Here is a 20,299-nt window from a genome sequence, read left to right on the forward strand (position 1 = left end):
CAAACCAAAAACCTTTCCAAACTATACAGAAAGCCCAAAGATAACTATACTTTTATTTATGCACATGGCAGAGGTTCTCAAACTGTGTGCCGTGGCACCCTGGGGTACCTCAGGACAATTTCAGGGGTGCCTTGGATTGGTGACCCAGGACCAATTCAAATTATTTATGGTCAATGTAATAGGTAAATCCAGTGCTGGTGGCTGTCAATCATAAAATATGTGGACAAACAGAAGCAAATCTTGCCCCTCACCACAGAGCTAAACCTAAGGATGGTATAAAAACACAATTTACTTAATTTCTCTAACGTCCTAGTGGATGCTGGGGACTCCGAAAGGACCATGGGGAATAGCGGCTCCGCAGGAGACTGGGCACAAAGTAAAAGCTTTAGGACTAGCTGGTGTGCACTGGCTCCTCCCCCTATGACCCTCCTCCAAGCCTCAGTTAGATTTTGTGCCCGAACGAGAAGGGTGCAATCTAGGTGGCTCTCCTGAGCTGCTTAGAGTAAAAGTTTAAATAGGTTTTTTATTTTCAGTGAGACCTGCTGGCAACAGGCTCACTGCATCGAGGGACTTAGGGGAGAGAAACGAACTCACCTGCGTGCAGAGTGGATTGGGTTTCTTAGGCTACTGGACATTAGCTCCAGAGGGACGATCACAGGCCCAGCCATGGATGGGTCCCGGAGCCGCGCCGCCGGCCCCCTTACAGATGCTGAAGCAAGAAGAGGTCCATAAATCGGCGGCAGAAGACTTTCCTGTCTTCATAAGGTAGCGCACAGCACTGCAGCTGTGCGCCATTGCTCTCAGCACACTTCACACTCCGGTCACGGAGGGTGCAGGACGCTGGGGGGGGGGGCGTCCTGGGAAGCAATGAATTTACCTTAGTTGGCGAAAAATACATCACATATAGCTCCTGGGCTATATGGATGTATTTAACCCCTGCCAGTTTTCCAGAAAAAAGCGGGAGAAGAGCCCGCCGTGAAGGGGGCGGGGCCTATCTCCTCAGCACACAGCGCCATTTTTCCCACACAGCTCCGCTGGTAGGAAGGCTCCCAGAATCTCCCCTGCATCCTGCAACTACAGAAACAGGGTAAAAAAGAGAGGGGGGCACTTATTTGGCAAAATAACAGATATAAGCAGCTATAAGGGATAGACACTTATTGTAAGGTTGTCCCTATACATATATAGCGCTCTGGTGTGTGCTGGCAAACTCTCCCTCTGTCTCCCCAAAGGGCTAAGTGGGTCCTGTCCTCTATCAGAGCATTCCCTGTGTGTGTGCTGGGTGTCGGTACGTGTGTGTCGACATGTATGAGGAGGAAAATGATGTGGAGGCGGAGCAATTGCCTATAATGGTGATGTCACCCCCTAGGGAGTCGACACCTGAATGGATGGCCGTAATTAAGGAATTACGTGACAGTGTCGGCACGTTACAGAAAACTGTTGACGACATGAGACAGCCGGCAGCTCAGTTAGTGCCTGTCCAGGCGTCTCAAACACAGTCAGGGGCTATTAAACGCCCGTTACCTCAGTGGGTCGACACGGACCCAGACACAGACACTGACTCCAGTGTCGACGGTGAAGAAACAAACGTATTTTCCAGTAGGGCCACACGTTACATGATCACGGCAATGAAGGAGGTTTTGCACATCTCTGATACTGCAAGTACCACAAAAAGGGGTATTATGTGGGGTGTGAAAAAACTACCCGTAGTTTTTCCTGAATCAGATGAATTGAATGAAGTGTGTGATGAAGCGTGGGTTACCCCCGACAGAAAACTGCTAATTTCTAAAAAATTATTGGCACTATATCCCTTCCCACCAGAGGTTAGGGCTCGTTGGGAAACACCCCCTAGGGTGGATAAGGCGCTCACACGCTTATCAAAACAAGTGGCGTTACCGTCTCCAGAAACGGCCGCCCTTAAGGAGCCAGCAGATAGGAGGCTGGAAAATATCCTTAAAAGTATATACACACATACTGGTGTTATACTGCGACCAGCAATCGCCTCAGCCTGGATGTGCAGTGCTGGGGTGGCTTGGTCGGATTCCCTGACTGAAAATATTGATACCCTGGACAGGGACAATATATTATTGACTATAGAGCATTTAAAGGATGCATTCCTATATATGCGAGATGCACAGAGAGACATTTGCACTCTGGCATCAAGAGTAAGTGCGATGTCCATTTCTGCCAGAAGAGGATTATGGACGCGACAGTGGTCAGGGGATGCGGATTCCAAACGGCATATGGAAGTATTGCCGTATAAAGGGGAGGAGTTATTTGGGGGCGGTCTATCGGACCTGGTGGCCACGGCAACGGCTGGGAAATCCACCTTTTTACCCTAAGTCACCTCGCAGCAGAAAAAGATACCGCCTTTTCAGGCTCAGTCCTTTCGTCCCCATAAGGGCAAGCGGGCAAAAGGCCACTCATATCTGCCCCGGGGCAGAGGTAGGGGAAAAAGACTACAACAGACAGCTTCTTCCCACGACCAGAAGCCCTCCCCCGCTTCTGCCAAGTCCTCAGCATGACGCTGGGGCCTTACAAGCGGACTCAGGCACGGTGGGGGCCCGTCTCAAGAATTTCAGCACGCAGTGGGCTCACTCGCAAGTGGACCCCTGGATCCTGCAGGTAGTATCTCAGGGGTACAAATTGGAATTCGAGACGTCTCCCCCTCGCCGGTTCTTGAAGTCTGCTTTACCAACGTCTACCCCCGACAGGGAGGCGGTATTGGAAGCCATTCACAAGCTGTATTCCCAGCAAGTGATAATCAAGGTACCCCTCCTACAACAGGGAAAGGGGTATTACTCCACGCTGTTTGTGGTACCGAAGCCGGACGGCTCGGTGAGACCCATTTTAAATCTGAAAACCTTGAACGCTTACATAAAAAGGTTCAAGTTCAAGATGGAGTCACTCAGAGCAGTGATAGCGAACCTGGAAGAAGGGGACTATATGGTGTCTCTGGACATCAAGGATGCTTACCTCCATGTCCCAATTTGCCCTTCTCACCAAGGGTACCTCAGGTTTGTGGTACAGAACTGTCACTATCAGTTTCAGACGCTGCCGTTTGGATTGTCCACGGCACCCCGGGTCTTTACCAAGGTAATGGCCGAAATGATGATTCTTCTTCGAAGAAAAGGCGTCTTAATTATCCCTTACTTGGACGATCTCCTGATAAGGGCACGGTCCAGAGAACAGTTAGAGGTCGGAGTAGCACTATCGCAAATAGTACTACGACAGCATGGATGGATTCTAAATATTCCAAAATCGCAGCTGATTCCGACGACACGTCTGCTGTTCCTAGGGATGATTCTGGACACAGTACAGAAAAAGGTGTTTCTCCCGGAAGAGAAAGCCAGGGAGTTATCCGACCTAGTCAGGAAACTCCTAAGACCAGGCCAGGTGTCAGTGCATCAGTGCACAAGGGTCCTGGGAAAGATGGTGGCTTCTTACGAAGCGATTCCATTCGGCAGATTCCACGCAAGAACTTTTCAGTTGGATCTGCTAGACAAATGGTCCGGATCGCATCTTCAAATGCATCAGCGGATAACCCTGTCTCCAAGGACAAGGGTGTCTCTCCTGTGGTGGTTACAGAGTGCTCATCTCCTAGAGGGCCGCAGATTCGGCATTCAGGATTGGGTCCTGGTGACCACGGATGCCAGCCTGAGAGGCTGGGGAGCAGTCACACAGGGAAAAAATTTCCAGGGCTTGTGGTCAAGCATGGAAACGTCACTTCAATGACGGAAGTGGCAAGGATTCTTCGCTGGGCGGAAAATCATGTGATAGCACTGTCAGCAGTGTTCATTCCGGGAGTGGACAACTGGGAAGCAGACTTCCTCAGCAGACACGATCTTCACCCGGGGGAGTGGGGACTTCACCCGGAAGTCTTCCACATGATTGTAAACCGTTGGGAAAAACCAAAGGTGGACATGATGGCGTCTCGCCTCAACAAAAAACTGGACAGATATTGTTCCAGGTCAAGGGACCCTCAGGCAATAGCTGTGGACGCTCTGGTAACACCGTGGGTGTACCGGTCAGTGTATGTGTTCCCTCCTCTTCCTCTCATACCAAAAGTACTGAGAATCATAAGAAGGAGAGGAGTAAAGACTATACTCGTGGCTCCGGATTGGCCAAGAAGGACTTGGTACCCGGAAATTCAAGAGATGCTCACGGAAGACCCGTGGCCTCTACCTCTAAGACAGGACCTGCTCCAGCAGGGACCATGTCTGTTCCAAGACTTACCGCGGCTGCGTTTGACGGCATGGCGGTTGAACGCCGGATCCTGAAGGAAAAAGGCATTCCGGATGAAGTCATCCCTACCCTGATCAAAGCCAGGAAGGATGTAACCGTACAACATTATCACCGTATTTGGCGTAAATATGTTGCGTGGTGCGAGGCCAGGAAGGCCCCTACGGAGGAATTTCAACTGGGTCGATTCCTGCATTTCCTGCAAACAGGACTGTCTATGGGCCTCAAATTAGGGTCCATTAAGGTTCAAATTTCGGTCCTGTCGATATTCTTCCAAAAAGAACTAGCTTCTGTACCTGAAGTTCAGACGTTTGTCAAGGGAGTACTGCATATACAGCCTCCTTTTGTGCCTCCAGTGGCACCTTGGGATCTCAATGTAGTGTTGGGATTCCTAAAATCACATTGGTTTGAACCACTCACCACTGTGGACTTGAAGTATCTCACTTGGAAAGTGGTAATGCTGTTAGCCCTGGCTTCAGCCAGGCGTGTATCAGAATTGGCGGCTTTATCCTATAAAAGCCCTTACCTAATTTTTCATACGGACAGGGCAGAATTGAGGACTCGTCCTCAATTTCTCCCTAAGGTGGTTTCAGCATTTCACTTAAACCAACCTATCGTGGTGCCTGCGGCTACTAGGGACTTGGAGGATTCCAAGTTGCTGGACGTAGTCAGGGCCCTGAAAATATATGTTTCCAGGACGGCTGGAGTCAGAAAATCTGACTCGCTGTTTATCCTGTATGCACCCAACAAGCTGGGTGCTCCTGCTTCTAAGCAGACGATTGCTCGTTGGATTTGTAGTACAATTCAGCTTGCACATTCTGTGGCAGGCCTGCCACAGCCAAAATCTATAAAAGCTTATTCCACACGGAAAGTGGGTTCATCTTGGGCGGCTGCCCGAGGGGTCTCGGCTTTACAACTTTGCCGAGCAGCTACTTGGTCAGGGGCAAACACGTTTGCTAAATTCTACAAATTTGATACCCTGGCTGAGGAGGACCTGGAGTTCTCTCATTCGGTGCTGCAGAGTCATCCGCACTCTCCCGCCCGTTTGGGAGCTTTGGTATAATCCCCATGGTCCTTTCGGAGTCCCCAGCATCCACTAGGACGTTAGAGAAAATAAGAATTTACTTACCGATAATTCTATTTCTCATAGTCCGTAGAGGATGCTGGGCGCCCATCCCAAGTGCGGATTGTCTGCATTACTTGTACATAGTTATTGTTACAAAAATCGGGTTATTGTTGTTGTGAGCCATCTTTTCAGAGGCTCCTTCTGTTATCATGCTGTTAACTGGGTTCAGATCACAAGTTGTACGGTGTGATTGGTGTGGCTGGTAATGAGTCTTACCCGGGATTCAAAATCCTTCCTTATTGTGTACGCTCGTCCGGGTACAGTATCCTAACTGAGGCTTGGAGGAGGGTCATAGGGGGAGGAGCCAGTGCACACCAGCTAGTCCTAAAGCTTTTACTTTGTGCCCAGTCTCCTGCGGAGCCGCTATTCCCCATGGTCCTTTCGGAGTCCCCAGCATCCACTACGGACTATGAGAAATAGAATTATCGGTAAGTAAATTCTTATTTTAATATTTCTTTAAAATTTGTAAATCAGAAACTTTTGGCCTAGGGGTGCAGTGAAAAAAATTCTGACACTCTAGGGCGCCGTGATTCACAAAAGTTTGAGAACCACTGCATACTGTATGGTAATAACCTCCTCACATTCATTTAACTGTTTATGCAGCCAGTGGATGACATAGAAGTCTACAGTATAGATATCAGCAGTAAAGTGATATCTCGTTATGCTCATAATGTCATCACGAGCAGAGCCGTTAATCGGGCCAACATATCAAAAGAAGCCTTCTTTGATGTGGATCTACCAAAATCAGCTTTTATAACTAATTTCAGCATGTAAGTACTGCAAATGTCTTATGTTGTGCATGTTTGTATATACTACAGGCAGAGTTAAACGTATTTGTATAAAAAGCACATTGAATAGGATGAAATTGAAATGTTTGGAGAATGCAGGTAAATAAATGTTGGTGCCCTAAGGCTCACTCACCCCAACTTTTACACAGAATATTTTCTAACTTTCCCATTGTGTACAGTGGAAAGCACACATTATTGTGTACTTCTAGGGCTGGATACAAATGTCGTCGTCCCGCCCCCGGCCGCGATTGCCCCCGCTGGCAGTATTCTAATGCTACTGCCGACCGGCGCGACAAGTTCATTTCAGCTCGCTATCCCCAAAGGTAGCAAGTTGAAATGCGTGTAAAGAGACCCGTTTTGGCGCCCAAACAGGTCTTTTCACGACCGCGCCTATTACTTTAGTCGGTTTAGGTGCATTGCGCACCTAAAACAGACTGTAATGGGTGCGATGAGTGCAGGGGTATTTGAATATTACCCCTCTATCTCCCGTCACTTTAGACAGGGCCGAAACTAGGATTTTCATCACCCAGGGCAAGGCAGGATCGTCACCCGGGGCAATGCAGCAATTTGGTGGCTACCCCCCCCCCCCCCCCCCCACCTTAATAACACAAAATTATCATATATTTAGAAAAAAGTGGACACTATTAGATTATATTGCCCCCCTGTGTGCCCCAAATGCCCTAAACATCTGTCATATGGCACACAGCAGCGTGTTCCCCACATGTCCACTGTGTGCTCCAGATGTGTTTAACTTCTGTCACATGGTCTCCCCAACAGCGTCTTCCACTACATGCCCCCTGTGTGTCTCCATACATTGCACGACGTCACTGCAATGCATCATTACACTACATCACTACACTACATACCCCTATATGCTGCACTACATTACTACACTATAACCAGGGGTTAAAGTGAGCCGGAACGGGGCGGAACTGCGTTCCGTCAGTTCCACCTGGAGACGGAACGTAGTTCTGCCTCCTCCAGGCTCACCTAACCCGATGTCCCGGCACTGCAGGGAGATGCCGGGCGCCCGCTGAGATTGCGTTACCAGAGGGCGCCCGTCTCCCTCTCTACAGCGCAAGCCGGAGGCAGGAGTGTGGTAAACTACACTGAAGGGCACGCCCCCTTTGCGTGGTCATGTACCCTTTTCAGGAGCGTGCGTGCCTTTGGCGCGCATATAATTACAACCTTCACTTTTCCATACCCTCACTTCCAAATTTTTACTTGGGTGCTACTACTGTGGGCATTATTACTATTGTGTGACCACGCCCCTTTCTTTTTGAGACCACACCCCTTTTGCTGCGCGCCCCTATGGCGCGCGCAATACCTTTCTTACGTGGGCACTGTGGGGAGGGGGGTGAGTTTCACCACCTCTCTAGGACCACTTTAAGCACTGACTATAACCCCCTATACGCTGCACTACATTACTACAATACATATTCCTATACACTGCACTACATTCCCTATAAGCTACACTACATAACTACACTACAGCCCCCATTCCCCACAATAACATTAGAACATCTTACTGACTCCGCATGAGCTTACTTTGAGTAAGATGTGTCTTTCATTCTCAGCTCCTTTGTACTACTATGGAGCTCCAGATAGATTTCAATTAGGGCAGCATGGAGTGGGCTCGGTGGAAGGAGGGGGGCGGGCCACCTGGTTACCAGCAGCAGCACACGGGTGGCTGGTCCTGGAGCAGGGACCAGCCACCATATACAAAAGGTCACTTGCAGAGGAGGCAGGGCGCAGCAGAGATTGCATGCACACACTGACACTCTGCTGGCCGCCTCCTCTCCTCTGGCCGGACCACCTGCTAGTGACTTGCGCAGGCTGCCAGAGAGCTGGGACATCGCAGCTTGCCTGAGCCTAGGACCGATGGTGAGTGACAGCCGCGTCCGTGAGAGGCGGACTTGGGAAGCGCAGGAGAAGCCGACGTCTGTGTCACAGCTCCACCGCGGGTCCACCTATCACAGCCACGAGCTCCAAAACAGTTATGTGTACTGCTGCTGCGGCCGGGTCTGCCTCCAATTCTCTTGCTCTCTCAGCGCCCCCCAAAATCCTGCACCCAGGTCACTTGCCGCCCTAGTCCACCCCTAGTTACGGCCATGCTTTAGACGGGAGATAGGGGGTGCGATAAGATTTAAATCCCCCCAAGTGTTTTAATATATATATATATATATATATATATACACTAGGTGATTCATCGCGCCCTACGAGCGCTCTTCACACCGTCGTAAGGGGCTACACCCTCTTAGCCCTTGCACACCCTTGTGGCATGCAATATTTTTATTATATGGAGTATTACATCCAATCATAATTGTGTGAGTGGTTAAATATTGCACGGACAAAGGTCGTACGATGGTTAAGGGGTGGAAGCCCCTTGCAACGGCGTGAACAGCGCAAGCAGGGCCTGATGAATCACCTAGTCGGTGCTTTGGTTGGGGGAGTAAGGGGTGAGGGGAAGAGGCATATGGGATCCTGGGGTGCCACGGGAGGGGCGGTTGCGGTGGTGCAGCAGGTGAGAGAGGGTGCGTGGGTGCCGCGGATGGTGGTCCGGAGCGGCTGCGGGTGGGGGAGGAGCAGTTGCGGGGTTGCCCCGGGTGGGGGAGGGGTGGATGCGGTGGGAAGTATGGGGTCGCTGCGGGTGGGGGAGGGGGTTCTGAGCTATCGCGAGCACTGGAGGGGGTGTGTGGGGGTGCCGCGGATGAGGCCCAGAGGTACTGTGAGTGGGGTAGGGGCGGGTAATGCTTATCCTCCTGGAAGTAGCTAATCTGCTGTCCTCCCTTTGGCAGTGGCTCTCCCGGAGACTCGCAAAGCAGCCAGTCACTATTGTTAGCGCCGGTGTCCCAATGCGCCGCATTACAGGGAAGAAGATGTACGCAATAAACTACAGCTCCCAGCAGCCCTAAGGGCCGGAATGCTTCAGTGCTAAGGGCTGCTGGGAGCTGTAGTTTATTTAGTGTGTCTACTTCCCTGTAATGCGGCGCGGGACTGGCTGGTAGGACTGGGTGGTCTTCAGTATGTCGACTGACGGGATCCCGGCGCACAGTATACCGGCGCCGGGATCCCGACAGCCGGCATATCGACACTCATTCTCCCTCGTGGGGTCCACGACTCCCCTGGAGGAAGAATAAAATAGCGTGGGGCGTGTAGCGCGACACCGTGCCCGTAGCGTGGCAAGCACTATGCTGGTCGCTGGGAGCCCAACCGACGGCATACCATAGTGAACCCGGTAGGACTGACTGACTCGCTGAATCAATATAAAAGGTGAGAGTGCTGTGCAGTGTCAGTGTCAGTAACACTGCACACAGGCCCGGCGCTAGCCGCTCAGCAAAGGGATGCAGTGCAGGGAGGCACCAGGAAGGAGAGGCGTTCTCCCTGCTCTGTATCCCTGTGCTGAGCTTCTGCTGCTATCCCTGCTGCTGCGGGCTGCTGTCACACATGCAGCGGCCCCGGAAGCACAAAACCTTTTCTCCCCCTCGGCGCCGGCAGCACAAAACCTCCTCTCCCCCTCCCCTCCCCTGTGTGACATTCAGTGGTGGGGAGGGAGCCAAAGTGGGCGGAGCTAGATGGGAGTAAGGGGCGGAGCTACACGGGACCATGCTGCAGCAGGAGGATGAGCTGCTACAGCTTCGGCCAGCCAGAATTCACAAGATAAGTGTCTGGAAAGAGAGTGAGTGTGTGACTGTATGTGTGTAATGTATGTAGAGTATGTATGTGTGTGTTTGTATATATGTGTCTGTTGTGTGTGTGTGTGTGTGTGTGTATGTGTGACTGCTGCATGATGTATGTAAGTGTTACTGGTACAGGGGGCGTTACGTGTGTAAGTGACACTGCTACAGGGGGCATTACGTGTGTAAGCGTCACTGCTACAGGGGGCGTTACGTGTGTAAGCGGCACTGCAACGGGGCATTACGTGTGTAAGCGTGACTGGTGCAGGGGGCGTTATGTGTGTAAGTGTCACTGGTACAAGGGGCGTTATGTGTGTAAGCATCACTGGTACAGGGGGCGTTATGTGTGTAAGTGGCACTGGTACAGGGGGTGTTACTTGTGTAAGCGTCACTGGTACAGGGGGGGCGTGACATGTGTAAGCGTCACTGGTTCAGGGGGCATTACATGTGTAAGCGTCACTGCTACAGGGGGTGTTACTTGTGTTAGCGTCACTGGTACAGGGGGGGCGTGAATGTGTAAGCGTCACTGGTTCAGGGGGCATTACATGTGTTAGCGTCTCTGGTACAGGGGGCATTACATGTGTAAGTGACTTTACCACAGGGGTCATTATGTGCGCTATGCGTTTGTAAAGTATGCGAGGGTGCAAATTTATAGTTTGCAGGGGGGCGCCAAACACTCTAGCACCGGGCCAGACTGCACACCCACTGCACTGCACAGCACTGTCACTGTCACTTTTTACATTGATTCAGCGTCCAGACATTACCCTCCGCGATATCACCCACTCTATCCGTTTCATTAACCATCTCGGGGCTTCCAGGCCGGCAGGACAGCTACTGTTTCCATACGCACACATACAGTACACTGACACTATACAGGGGTCCATACGCACACATACAGTACACTGACACTATACAGGGGTCCATACGCACACATACAGTACACTGACACTATACAGGGGTCCATACACACACATACAGTACACTGACACTATACAGGGGTCCATACACACATACAGTACACTGACACTATACAGAGGGTCCATACACACATACAGTACACTGACACTATACAGGGATTTACAAGCGATCGCGGGGGTGGGGCAAGGGGAGGGAGACATGTAATGTAATTAGGCAGGATGGTTGTTATACTGAACTTATTGACTGACAGCAATAGAGTGAGAGAGACTGTCTTACCAGCATTAACAGATCCGCAGCACTGGTCCTATTGATCCTCGTCCCGCTCTGCCTCCATTGCTGCGAAATTTGACCGGCAGATGTCCCTCCGCTACAGGCCTGTTGCGGGTGCTGGCGCGCGCACGGGTGGCGGGGGGGGTGGGGGCATCTGCGCGGTTCCAGCGGGAGCATTGCCCGGTGATGGCACGCGCATGGGTGGGGGGGGTTTGGGGCATCTGTGCGGTTCTAGCGGGAGCGTTGCTTGGTGATGGCGCGCGCACGGGGGTGTTGGATGGGGCATGATCATCTGTGTTGCCTGGTGATTAGGAGTGCAGCAGGCAGGGACGGTGTGCGGGAGACAGAGGGAACGCTGGCAGCAGCCTCCGAGAGACTGATTTGGACAGTATCCGCCTCTCCAGCCTGCCCTGCCGGCTCTGCTGCTGCTGCTCCAGAGTCTCCCTCCCTCCTCCCCTGCCCCCGGACTGCATCTATGCTCCTCTCCTCGCTCCAGCCGGGTCCCTTGATGGCGTGAGTGGTGGCTTAAATGTGGATGCGGGCAATTGCGCCTCCCGGGCGGCTGTGCTGTGTGCCAGGCACCGCTGGCACACACGTAGTTACGGCCCTGTCGCTAGACCCTGGGTAAAACTACATAGTTGGTTGTAATAGTAAGCCGCATGTGCGCATTGCGCTGCATACGCATGTGCAGAAGTGCCGAGTTTTTGCCTGATCGCTGCACAGCGAACGAATGCAGCTAGCGATCAACTTGGAATGACCCCCCATAGGACGCTGCAGTAAAAGGATTGTTTTTCCCCCTATCTACAGCGCAGAGACTTTCTGCAGATGCAGTGGCATACCCTCCAGCTGCACCTTTTTGACAGGTACAGGACCTTTTTTTTATGGTCTGTACCGTTTTTTATCTCTCCAAGCTTCCATTGAATTGAAAGTATAGGAAAAGGGGCGTGGTCATGCAGCTGTACCTGTGGCCACGCCCCCTTTTCGAATTTGCATCAATTTTTATGTGTAAATTGTTGGAGGGTATGTTGCTGCAGATGCAGTGGGCCTATTTTGGGGTGTGGACCTGGAGCTACAGCTCCATCATTCCCATTGCTAATCCTGCTTTGTGAATGTGAAAACACAGCAGGCAAAGGCCAGAGCCTCCCATTGGATGTAACCTGTGTGGGAGGACATTTCTCGCCCAATCAGCTGTGGGCTGGGTGTGATAGATTTGCCACTAACCCAATGAGAGCTCCTAGCCACTAGCCACGCCCAGCGTTTGAAACCCAGGCACAGAATCACAGGGCTATTATATAGGAGATATATATATATATATATATATATATAAAGATTGTTGGTCCCTGCTCTTCAAATTCTCCTCCAGGTGCATGTGGAGTGAAACGCTAGAGCATGGTGAATTCTCAAAATATACACCAAAATAATCTTTGGGTTATAGGTTACCTTTAATTGAGGTGTCTTAAAGTACAATGTTACTTTCAGAACAATTCCAGTAAAAAGAGGGATAATTGAATAATTAAGGAGTGGTCCTGTAAAAGTATTGTAGAAACACTGAATACAGCATACAGTACATGCTGGTGTGCGTTTTACATGCTGTAGTGTTTTTTTCCCAGTACAATCATCTTACCTTTTCAAAAACTGTAGTTACCTATAATGAAATGTGCTTTATTATTGCACGTAGGGGTACATGCAGGCCTGATGCTGACAGCTCAGCAAAGGGATGCAGTACAGGGAGGCGCCAGGGTGGAGAGGCGCTCTCCCTGCTCTGCATCCCTGTGCTGAGCTGCTACTGATGTCCCTGCTACTGCTGCCGGCTGCTGTCACACTCTATGACATGCAGCGGCGCTGGCAGCACAAAGCCTCCTCTCCCCAGCGGCGCTGGCAGCACAAAGCCTCCTCTACCCCTCGGCACAGGCAGCACAAAGCCTCCTCTCCCCCTCCCCTGTGTGACAGTGCATTGGCCGGGCGGGATGGGGCTAGATGGGAATAAGGGGCGGAGCTAGACGGGACCAGGCTGCAGCAGGAGGATGAGCTGCTGCAGCTTCGGCCAGCCAGACTTCCTTAGGTAAGTGTCTGGAAAGAGAGTAAGTGAGTGTGTTTATGTGTACACAGTATCTGAGTCTACTGTATATACGTGTGACTGTGTATGTGTGTAATGTATGTACAGTATGTATGTGTGTGTATGTGTGTGTGTGTGTGTATATATATATATATATATATATATGTATGTGATGTATCTGTGTGTGTGTATGTGTGACTGCGACATAATGTGTGTAAGCGGCACTGGTACAGGGGTAGTTACATGTCTAAGCGGCACTGGTACAGGGGACGTTACCTGTCTAAGCGACACTGGTACAGGGGGCGTTACATGTCTAAGCGGCACTGGTACAGGAGGCTTTACATGTGTAAGTGGCACTGGTACAGGGAACGTTACGTGTCTATGCGGCACCGGTACAGGAGGCGTTACGTGTGTAAGCAGCACTGGTACAGGGGACATTATGTGTCTAAGCGGCACTGGTACAGGGGGCGTTATGTGTCTAAGTGGCACTGGTACAGGAGGCGTTACGTGTCTAAGCGGCACTGGTACAGGGGGCGTTACGTGTCTAAGCGGCACTGGTACAGGGGGTGTTACATGTGTAAGTGGCACTGCTGCATGGTGCGTTACGTGTCTAATCGGCACTGGTACAAAGGGCGTTACGTGTCTATGCGGCACTGGTACAGGAGGCGTTACATGTGTAAGTGGCACTGGTACAGGGAACGTTACGTGTCTAAGCGGCACTGGTACAGGGGGCGTTATGTGTCTAAGTGGCACTGGTACAGGAGGCGTTACGTGTCTAAGCGGCACTGGTACAGGGGGCGTTACGTGTCTAAGCGGCACTGGTACAGGGGGTGTTACATGTGTAAGTGGCACTGCTGCATGGTGCGTTACGTGTCTAATCGGCACTGGTACAAAGGGCGTTAAGTGTCTATGCGGCACTGGTACAGGAGGCGTTACATGTGTAAGTGGCACTGGTACAAGTGACGTTACGTGTCTAAGCGGCACTGGTACAGGGGGCGTTATGTGTCTAAGCAGCACTGGTACAGGGGGCGTTACGTGTCTAAGCTGCACTGGTACAGGGGGCGTTACGTGTGTAAGCGGCACTGGTACAGGGGGCGTTACGTGTCTAATCGGCACTGGTACAGGGGGTGTTACATGTGTAAGCAGCACTGATACAGGGGACGTTATGTGTCTAAGTGGCACTGGTACAGGGGGCGTTACATGTGTAAGCGGCACTGGTACAGGGGGCGTTACGTGTCTAAGCTGCACTGGTACAGGGGGCGTTACGTGTGTAAGCGGCACTGGTACAGGGGGGCGTTACGTGTCTAAGCGGCACTGGTACAGGGGGCAATACGTGTGTAAGCGTCACTACTACGGGGGGTGTTACGTGTGTAAGCGCCACTAATACAAGGGGTATTATGTGCGCTGTCCTGGGTACATGTATGATATGTACCGGTATCACTCTTCCCTCTTCACCTCCTTACAGAGGCGAAGCTGGAAGCACTAGTATGAACATCTTGGCTTCTGGTGATACCAGTCAGTGGCCACAGCACATTAGCCTAGTGTGATGTGCTGTGTCTCTCCCAGCAGCCGGCTCACTGGGCATGCAGAAGATTTCGCAAGCCTCACAAGATCTCCTTTGCAGCCGGGAGCCGGCACCCATCACAGCCAGGGACAGCTCTATCCCTGCTGTAGAGATAGGGCAGCGCCACGTGCAGCTTTCGAAATCGATAGCTCCAGGTGTCGGAACGGTCAGCAGCTCCCTGCACATCGGCATACTAGCTTCCAGTACTCCCAGAGGAACTTGTAGGAAAAACACACATAGACCCGGCCCCGCCTCCGTCGCCGCCCCCACCTGCTTCTCCTCTCCGAGTATCTCCCAAAGAGGAGAGAAGAAAAGTATGACATAGACCCCCAGTGAAACATGACATAAACACACCATCTCCCCCCCCCCCCGTGATATATGACACACACAGACTCCCAGTGAAACACACACACACACACACACACACACACACACACACACACACAAACACCCTCCCCCCCCCATGAAACATGACACACACCCTCACCACCCACACCCAGTAAAACATGACAAACACAGACCCACAAGTGAACCATGACACACACACACACACACCTATCCCCACCCAGTGAAACATGACACAGAACCCCAGTGAAATATTACAAACAGGGCCGTTTCTTGGGGCAGGCGAGCAGTGCAACCGCACTGGGCGCCCGCCGCGGCACTAACTGTGGCTCCCTGCTTCCCCCTCCTATTTGTTCCCGAGTAACCCAGAGTTTCATGGAATGACGCAGTTGCGTCGTTACGTCACGACGCAACCCCATCACTCCGCAAACAACCCCCTCCGCTGAGCAGAGTACTGAGGGGGATCCAAGTTAGGAAGAGGGAAAGGCCGGCGTGAGGAGCGACTGGTGAGGCGGGCCGAAGAGCGGTAATCGCCTCTGTAAGTATTTTCTCCCTCGCTCTCTCTCTCTCTCTCTCTCAATGTGTAAAATGGGGACACCTGCCATAATGTGTGAAATGTGGACTCTTGCCTGCCGTAGTGTGGGGATTTAATGTATCAAGGGCATTGCGATGTGTGTCATAATATGGTGCAGGGGGCATTAATGTGTGGGGCTTAATATGGTAGAATTTTTTTTCCCTGTGGTGCTCGTGATCTGTTGGAGCAGGGTCAAAAACTGGATTGTGAGGTAGTCTTTTCAGACATGGCCACACCCATTTAGATGAGGCCACGCCCCCTTGCCGGGTGCGCGCACACGTTTTTTTTATCTAGGTGTGTGTGTGGGGGGGACACATTTTCTTTATGTCATGGGGGGGGGGGCGCATTTTTAAATCTCGCACTGGGAGCCAAATTGGCTAGAAACAGCCCTGACTACAAACACAACACACCCTTCCCCTAGTGAAACATGACACCATACATACATAATAACATAGTATCTGAGGTTGAAAAAAGACAATTGTCCATCGGGTTCAACCTATTTGTGGTCTCCTATGTACGATTATTTTGTATCAAATTTTGACTGAAGTTGCTGACTGCCGTTCCGATTAACCCCTCTTTTTTATAATAACCATAGTGCGTGACTATGCCCCGTAACCCTGGATATCCTTATCCATTAGGAATTTATCTAACCCATTCTTAAAGGTGTTGACTGAGTTGGCCATCACAACTCCCTCAGGCAGGGAATTCCAAACACGTAGCGTCCTTACCGTAAAAAAGCCTTTACGCTGTATTGTGTGGAATCTTCTCTAACCTTAGCGAGTGTCCACGAGTTCTCTGTGTTGATCTAACCAAAAACAGGTTCTGCGCAAGATCTGTATATTGTCCCCTTATATATTTGTAAATGTTGATCATGTCCCCTCTTAATCTCCTCTTTTCCAGTGTAAACATGCCTAGTCTTGCAAGCCTTTCCTCGTATTCCAGCGTCTCCATACCCATAATTAGTTTGGTCACTCGCCTTTGAACTTTTTCTAGCTCCAGGATATCCTTTTTGTAGTAATGTGCCCAGAATTGTACACAGTATTCAAGGTGTGGCCTCACAAGTGATTTATATAACGGGAGTATAATACTCTCGTCCCTATCATCAATTCCCCATTTTATGCATGCTAATATCTTATTAGCCTTCTTTGCTGCAGTCCTACTTTGGGTACTACTGCTTAGTTTGCTATCTATGAGGACACCTAAGTCCTTTCCCAGTACAGAATCCCCTCATTTTACCCCATTTAGTATGTAGGTGTTATTTTTGTTCTTGTTACCACAGTGCAGTACCTTACACTTGTCTGTATTGAAGTGCATTCTCCATTTCGCTGCCCAAGCTTCTAATTTAACTAAGTCATTCTGAAGTGACTCCGCATCCCCCTCCGCATTTATAACTTTACACAATTTGGTATCATCTGCAAAAATTGACACCATGCTCTCTAGACCTTCTGTTAGGTCGTTAATGAAAATATTGAACAATAGTGGTCCTAATACTGAGCCTTGCGGCACACCACTTAGCACTTCAGTACAAGTTGAAAAAGATCCATTAACCACAATGCGCTGCTCCCTATTATCTAACCAGTTTTTGACCCAAGTGCATATTGTGCTTCCTAGCCCTGATTCTTGTAGCTTGTAGATAAGTCTCATGTGTGGTACAGTATCGAACGCTTTGGCAAAATCTAAAAAGATTACATCCACCTCTTTACCCTGATCTAGGTTTGCGCTTACTGTTTCATAAAAGCCAAGTAAGTTGGTTTGACAGGATCTGTCCTTCATAAACCCATGTTGATTCCTTTTAATGACCTTATTGACTTCAAGGAACTTCTGAATACTATCTCTTAGAATACCTTCCAATACTTTCCCCACTATAGATGTAAGACTAACTGGTCTATAATTACCTGGTTCAGCTTTACTTCCCTTTTTGAATATAGGCACTACTTCTGCTATACGCCAGTCTTTGGGAACCATACCTGATATTACTGAATCCTTAAAGATCAAAAATAGCGGTTTTGCAAGTTCAGAATGAAGATCCATTAGAACCCTTGGGTGAATACCATCGGGACCTGGTGACTTATTTATATTTAAATGTTTTAATCGGTCACAGACTACTTCCTCGCTTAAATAAGTACCTATCAGTGGGATATTCTCATTATTGAGATTATATGTTAGTCCCTGAATTGGGTCCTCTCTAGTAAATACTGTTGAAAAAAACTAATTTAGTGTGTCCGCTATGTCATTATAATTTTTGCTTAAGACTCCCAACTTGTCTTTTAAAGGGCCTATACTCTCCTTCTTTAATCTCTTACTATTAATGTATTTAAATAATTTTTTGGGATTCGCTTTGCTTTCCTTTGCTACCAGTTTTTCAGTTTCTACTTTAGCCGCTCTTATTTCCTTTTTGCTTATTTTGTTACATTCCTTATAGTTCTGAAATGACTCTGCTTCCCCGTCAGATTTGTATTTTTTAAATGCTCGCCTTTTCTTGCCCATAAGGTCCTTAATCTTTTTGTTAAGCCACATCGGTTTATGATTTTTATTCCTTTTTTTGCTGCTCGTAGGAATAAATTTGAGTGTATTTTTAGCTAGCAGGAATTTTAGTACCTCCCATTTCTCTGTAGTATTTTTTCCTAAAAACAAACCTTCCCATTCAATATCCCTGAAAAATACCCTCATCTTATCAAAATTTGCTTTGCTAAAGTTTAGAGTCCTAGTTGAGCCAGTATAGGGCTGTTTATGGAAACTGATATTGAATGTGACCATATTGTGGTCGCTGTTTCCTATGGGTTCCCCTACTATAATACCTGATACCAAATCCCCATTGTTTGTTAATACCAGGTCTAAGATTGCATTGTACCTAGTTGGTTCCTCAATTAGTTGAACTAAGTAGTTATCATTAAGTGTGTTTAAAAACATATTGCCCCTAGCAGTATCACATGAATCGTTTTTCCAGTTTATCTCTGGATAGTTAAAATCTCCCATCACTACTATGTCTCCTACTCCTGTTGCTCTTTCTTTTTTTTTTTTTTTTTTAAAGTTTTATTGGTCGATTTACAGTAATATACAGAAACGGTGCGTTTCACAGGCATAGAAAAACAAAGTAGTACTAAGATACACACAGAATGAAATATTATAGCAATCAAATAAGTAAATCTATTATGTTTTTAAGTGAGACGACAGAGATAGAGCAAGAGAAGAAAGAGTCCTCTAGGTCCATGGCGCGGCCAACCAGCCCAGGGGAGAGAGAGAACAGGAAGATTAGAGACAGGAAAAGGAGGAGACAAGATCGTGGGCAAAAGGGGAAATGGATATAAGAGGAAGGGAGGTCCGAGTGGCGGGGTCCAGGCAGCCAACATAAAAAGTGGGGTACGTAGCTTAATCAGCTACTGAATGGGGAAGGGGCATTTTGAGTAGTGAGCCAAGGTGCCCAGATTTTATCGAACGCCCTGGCAGAATGTCTAATGACACTGGTCATATATTCCATCTTATAAATATACCAAATGTAAGCGACAATGGACTGTAGAGATGGTGGGGAGGGCAACCTCCAGGCCTTTCGGAATTTAACATGTCGTGGCAGTAGCCACATGACGTAATAACTTGTTCTGATGTTTAGTTAAAGTCGGGAGGTCCAGAGGCAGTAGAAAGTATTTAGGGTCCAGGGGGATTGGGGTAGAAAATAGGAACGAAAGAAGTCGGATAACTTCTTTCCATAAAGGTACTAGTTTCGGGCAAATCCACCAAATATGCAGGTACGTCCCCTCAGAAGCACAACCCCTCCAACAACCGTCAGAAACATCAGGGTACATCGTCTTCAAACGAAGAAGGTACATAGTACCAACGATATACAGGTTGAGTCTCCCTTATCCAAAATGCTTGGGACCAGAGGTATTTTGGATATGGGATTTTTCCGTATTTTGGAATAATTGCATACCATAATGAGATATCATGGTGATGGGACCTAAATCTAAGCACAGAATGCATTTATGTTACGTATACACCTTATAAACACAGCCTGAAGGTAATTTTAGCCAATATTTTTTATAACTTTGTGCATTATACAAAGTGTGTGTACATTCACACAATTCATTTATGTTTCATATACACCTTATACACACAGCCTGAAGGTCATTTAATACAATATTTTTAATAACTTTGTGCATTAAACAAAGTTTGTGTATATTGAGCCATCAAAAAACAAAGGTTTCACTATCTCACTCTCACTCAAAAAGTCCGTATTTCGGAATATTCCGTATTTCGGAATATTTGGATATGGGATACTCAACCTGTACCAGTTTATATACATTTTCCTTTTTCCTGACACAGATAGAGCTAGAGGACGCATTACTCCAAATTTCACCCCACTCCTCCTCATCCAAAGTGACACCCAGATCTCTCTCCCAGGCCAATTCTCTGTGATATCTGGAAGTAGCAGAGCCCTGTGTCAAAGTCAGAAAAATATCTCTACACACACTGCCATATTTGCACCTCATACAGGTCCGTGCTGCGCATGCGTACGCTCTCCCGTACGTGCGCATACTCACAGTCGCGGGCACCCGCAGGCGCATGGTATGCGTATTTACGGTAGAGTTTATGCGATCGTAGCGTGCGACTCAATCATTACATATTTTCACTAATAATGTATTTTGTAGATCATGGTCCCTTTGATAGATTCTGAAAGTTTGGTTAACATAGCATGTTCCTGAACAAGGAGATCCCTCTTTGTATTGTACGAAGGGTCTAACAGGAGT

At 48.9% G+C, this 20,299-nt stretch overlaps 1 protein-coding gene across 3 annotated transcripts in view; it reads left to right on the top strand.

Annotated features, from left to right (window-relative positions):
- The window catches only part of LOC134958186 (inter-alpha-trypsin inhibitor heavy chain H3-like), a 449,083-nt gene that overhangs the window by 127,722 nt on the left and 301,062 nt on the right, over nucleotides 1-20,299 (top strand). For all 3 annotated transcript variants that reach the window (XM_063940615.1, XM_063940617.1, XM_063940616.1), the window contains exon 3: nucleotides 5,969-6,135. In XM_063940615.1, coding sequence (XP_063796685.1) covers nucleotides 5,969-6,135 — 167 coding nt within the window. The remainder of the gene's footprint in view (nucleotides 1-5,968; nucleotides 6,136-20,299) is intronic.

Source organism: Pseudophryne corroboree, chromosome 9 (assembly GCF_028390025.1).
Source record: "Pseudophryne corroboree isolate aPseCor3 chromosome 9, aPseCor3.hap2, whole genome shotgun sequence".
NCBI classification, from domain to species: Eukaryota; Metazoa; Chordata; class Amphibia; order Anura; family Myobatrachidae; genus Pseudophryne; species Pseudophryne corroboree.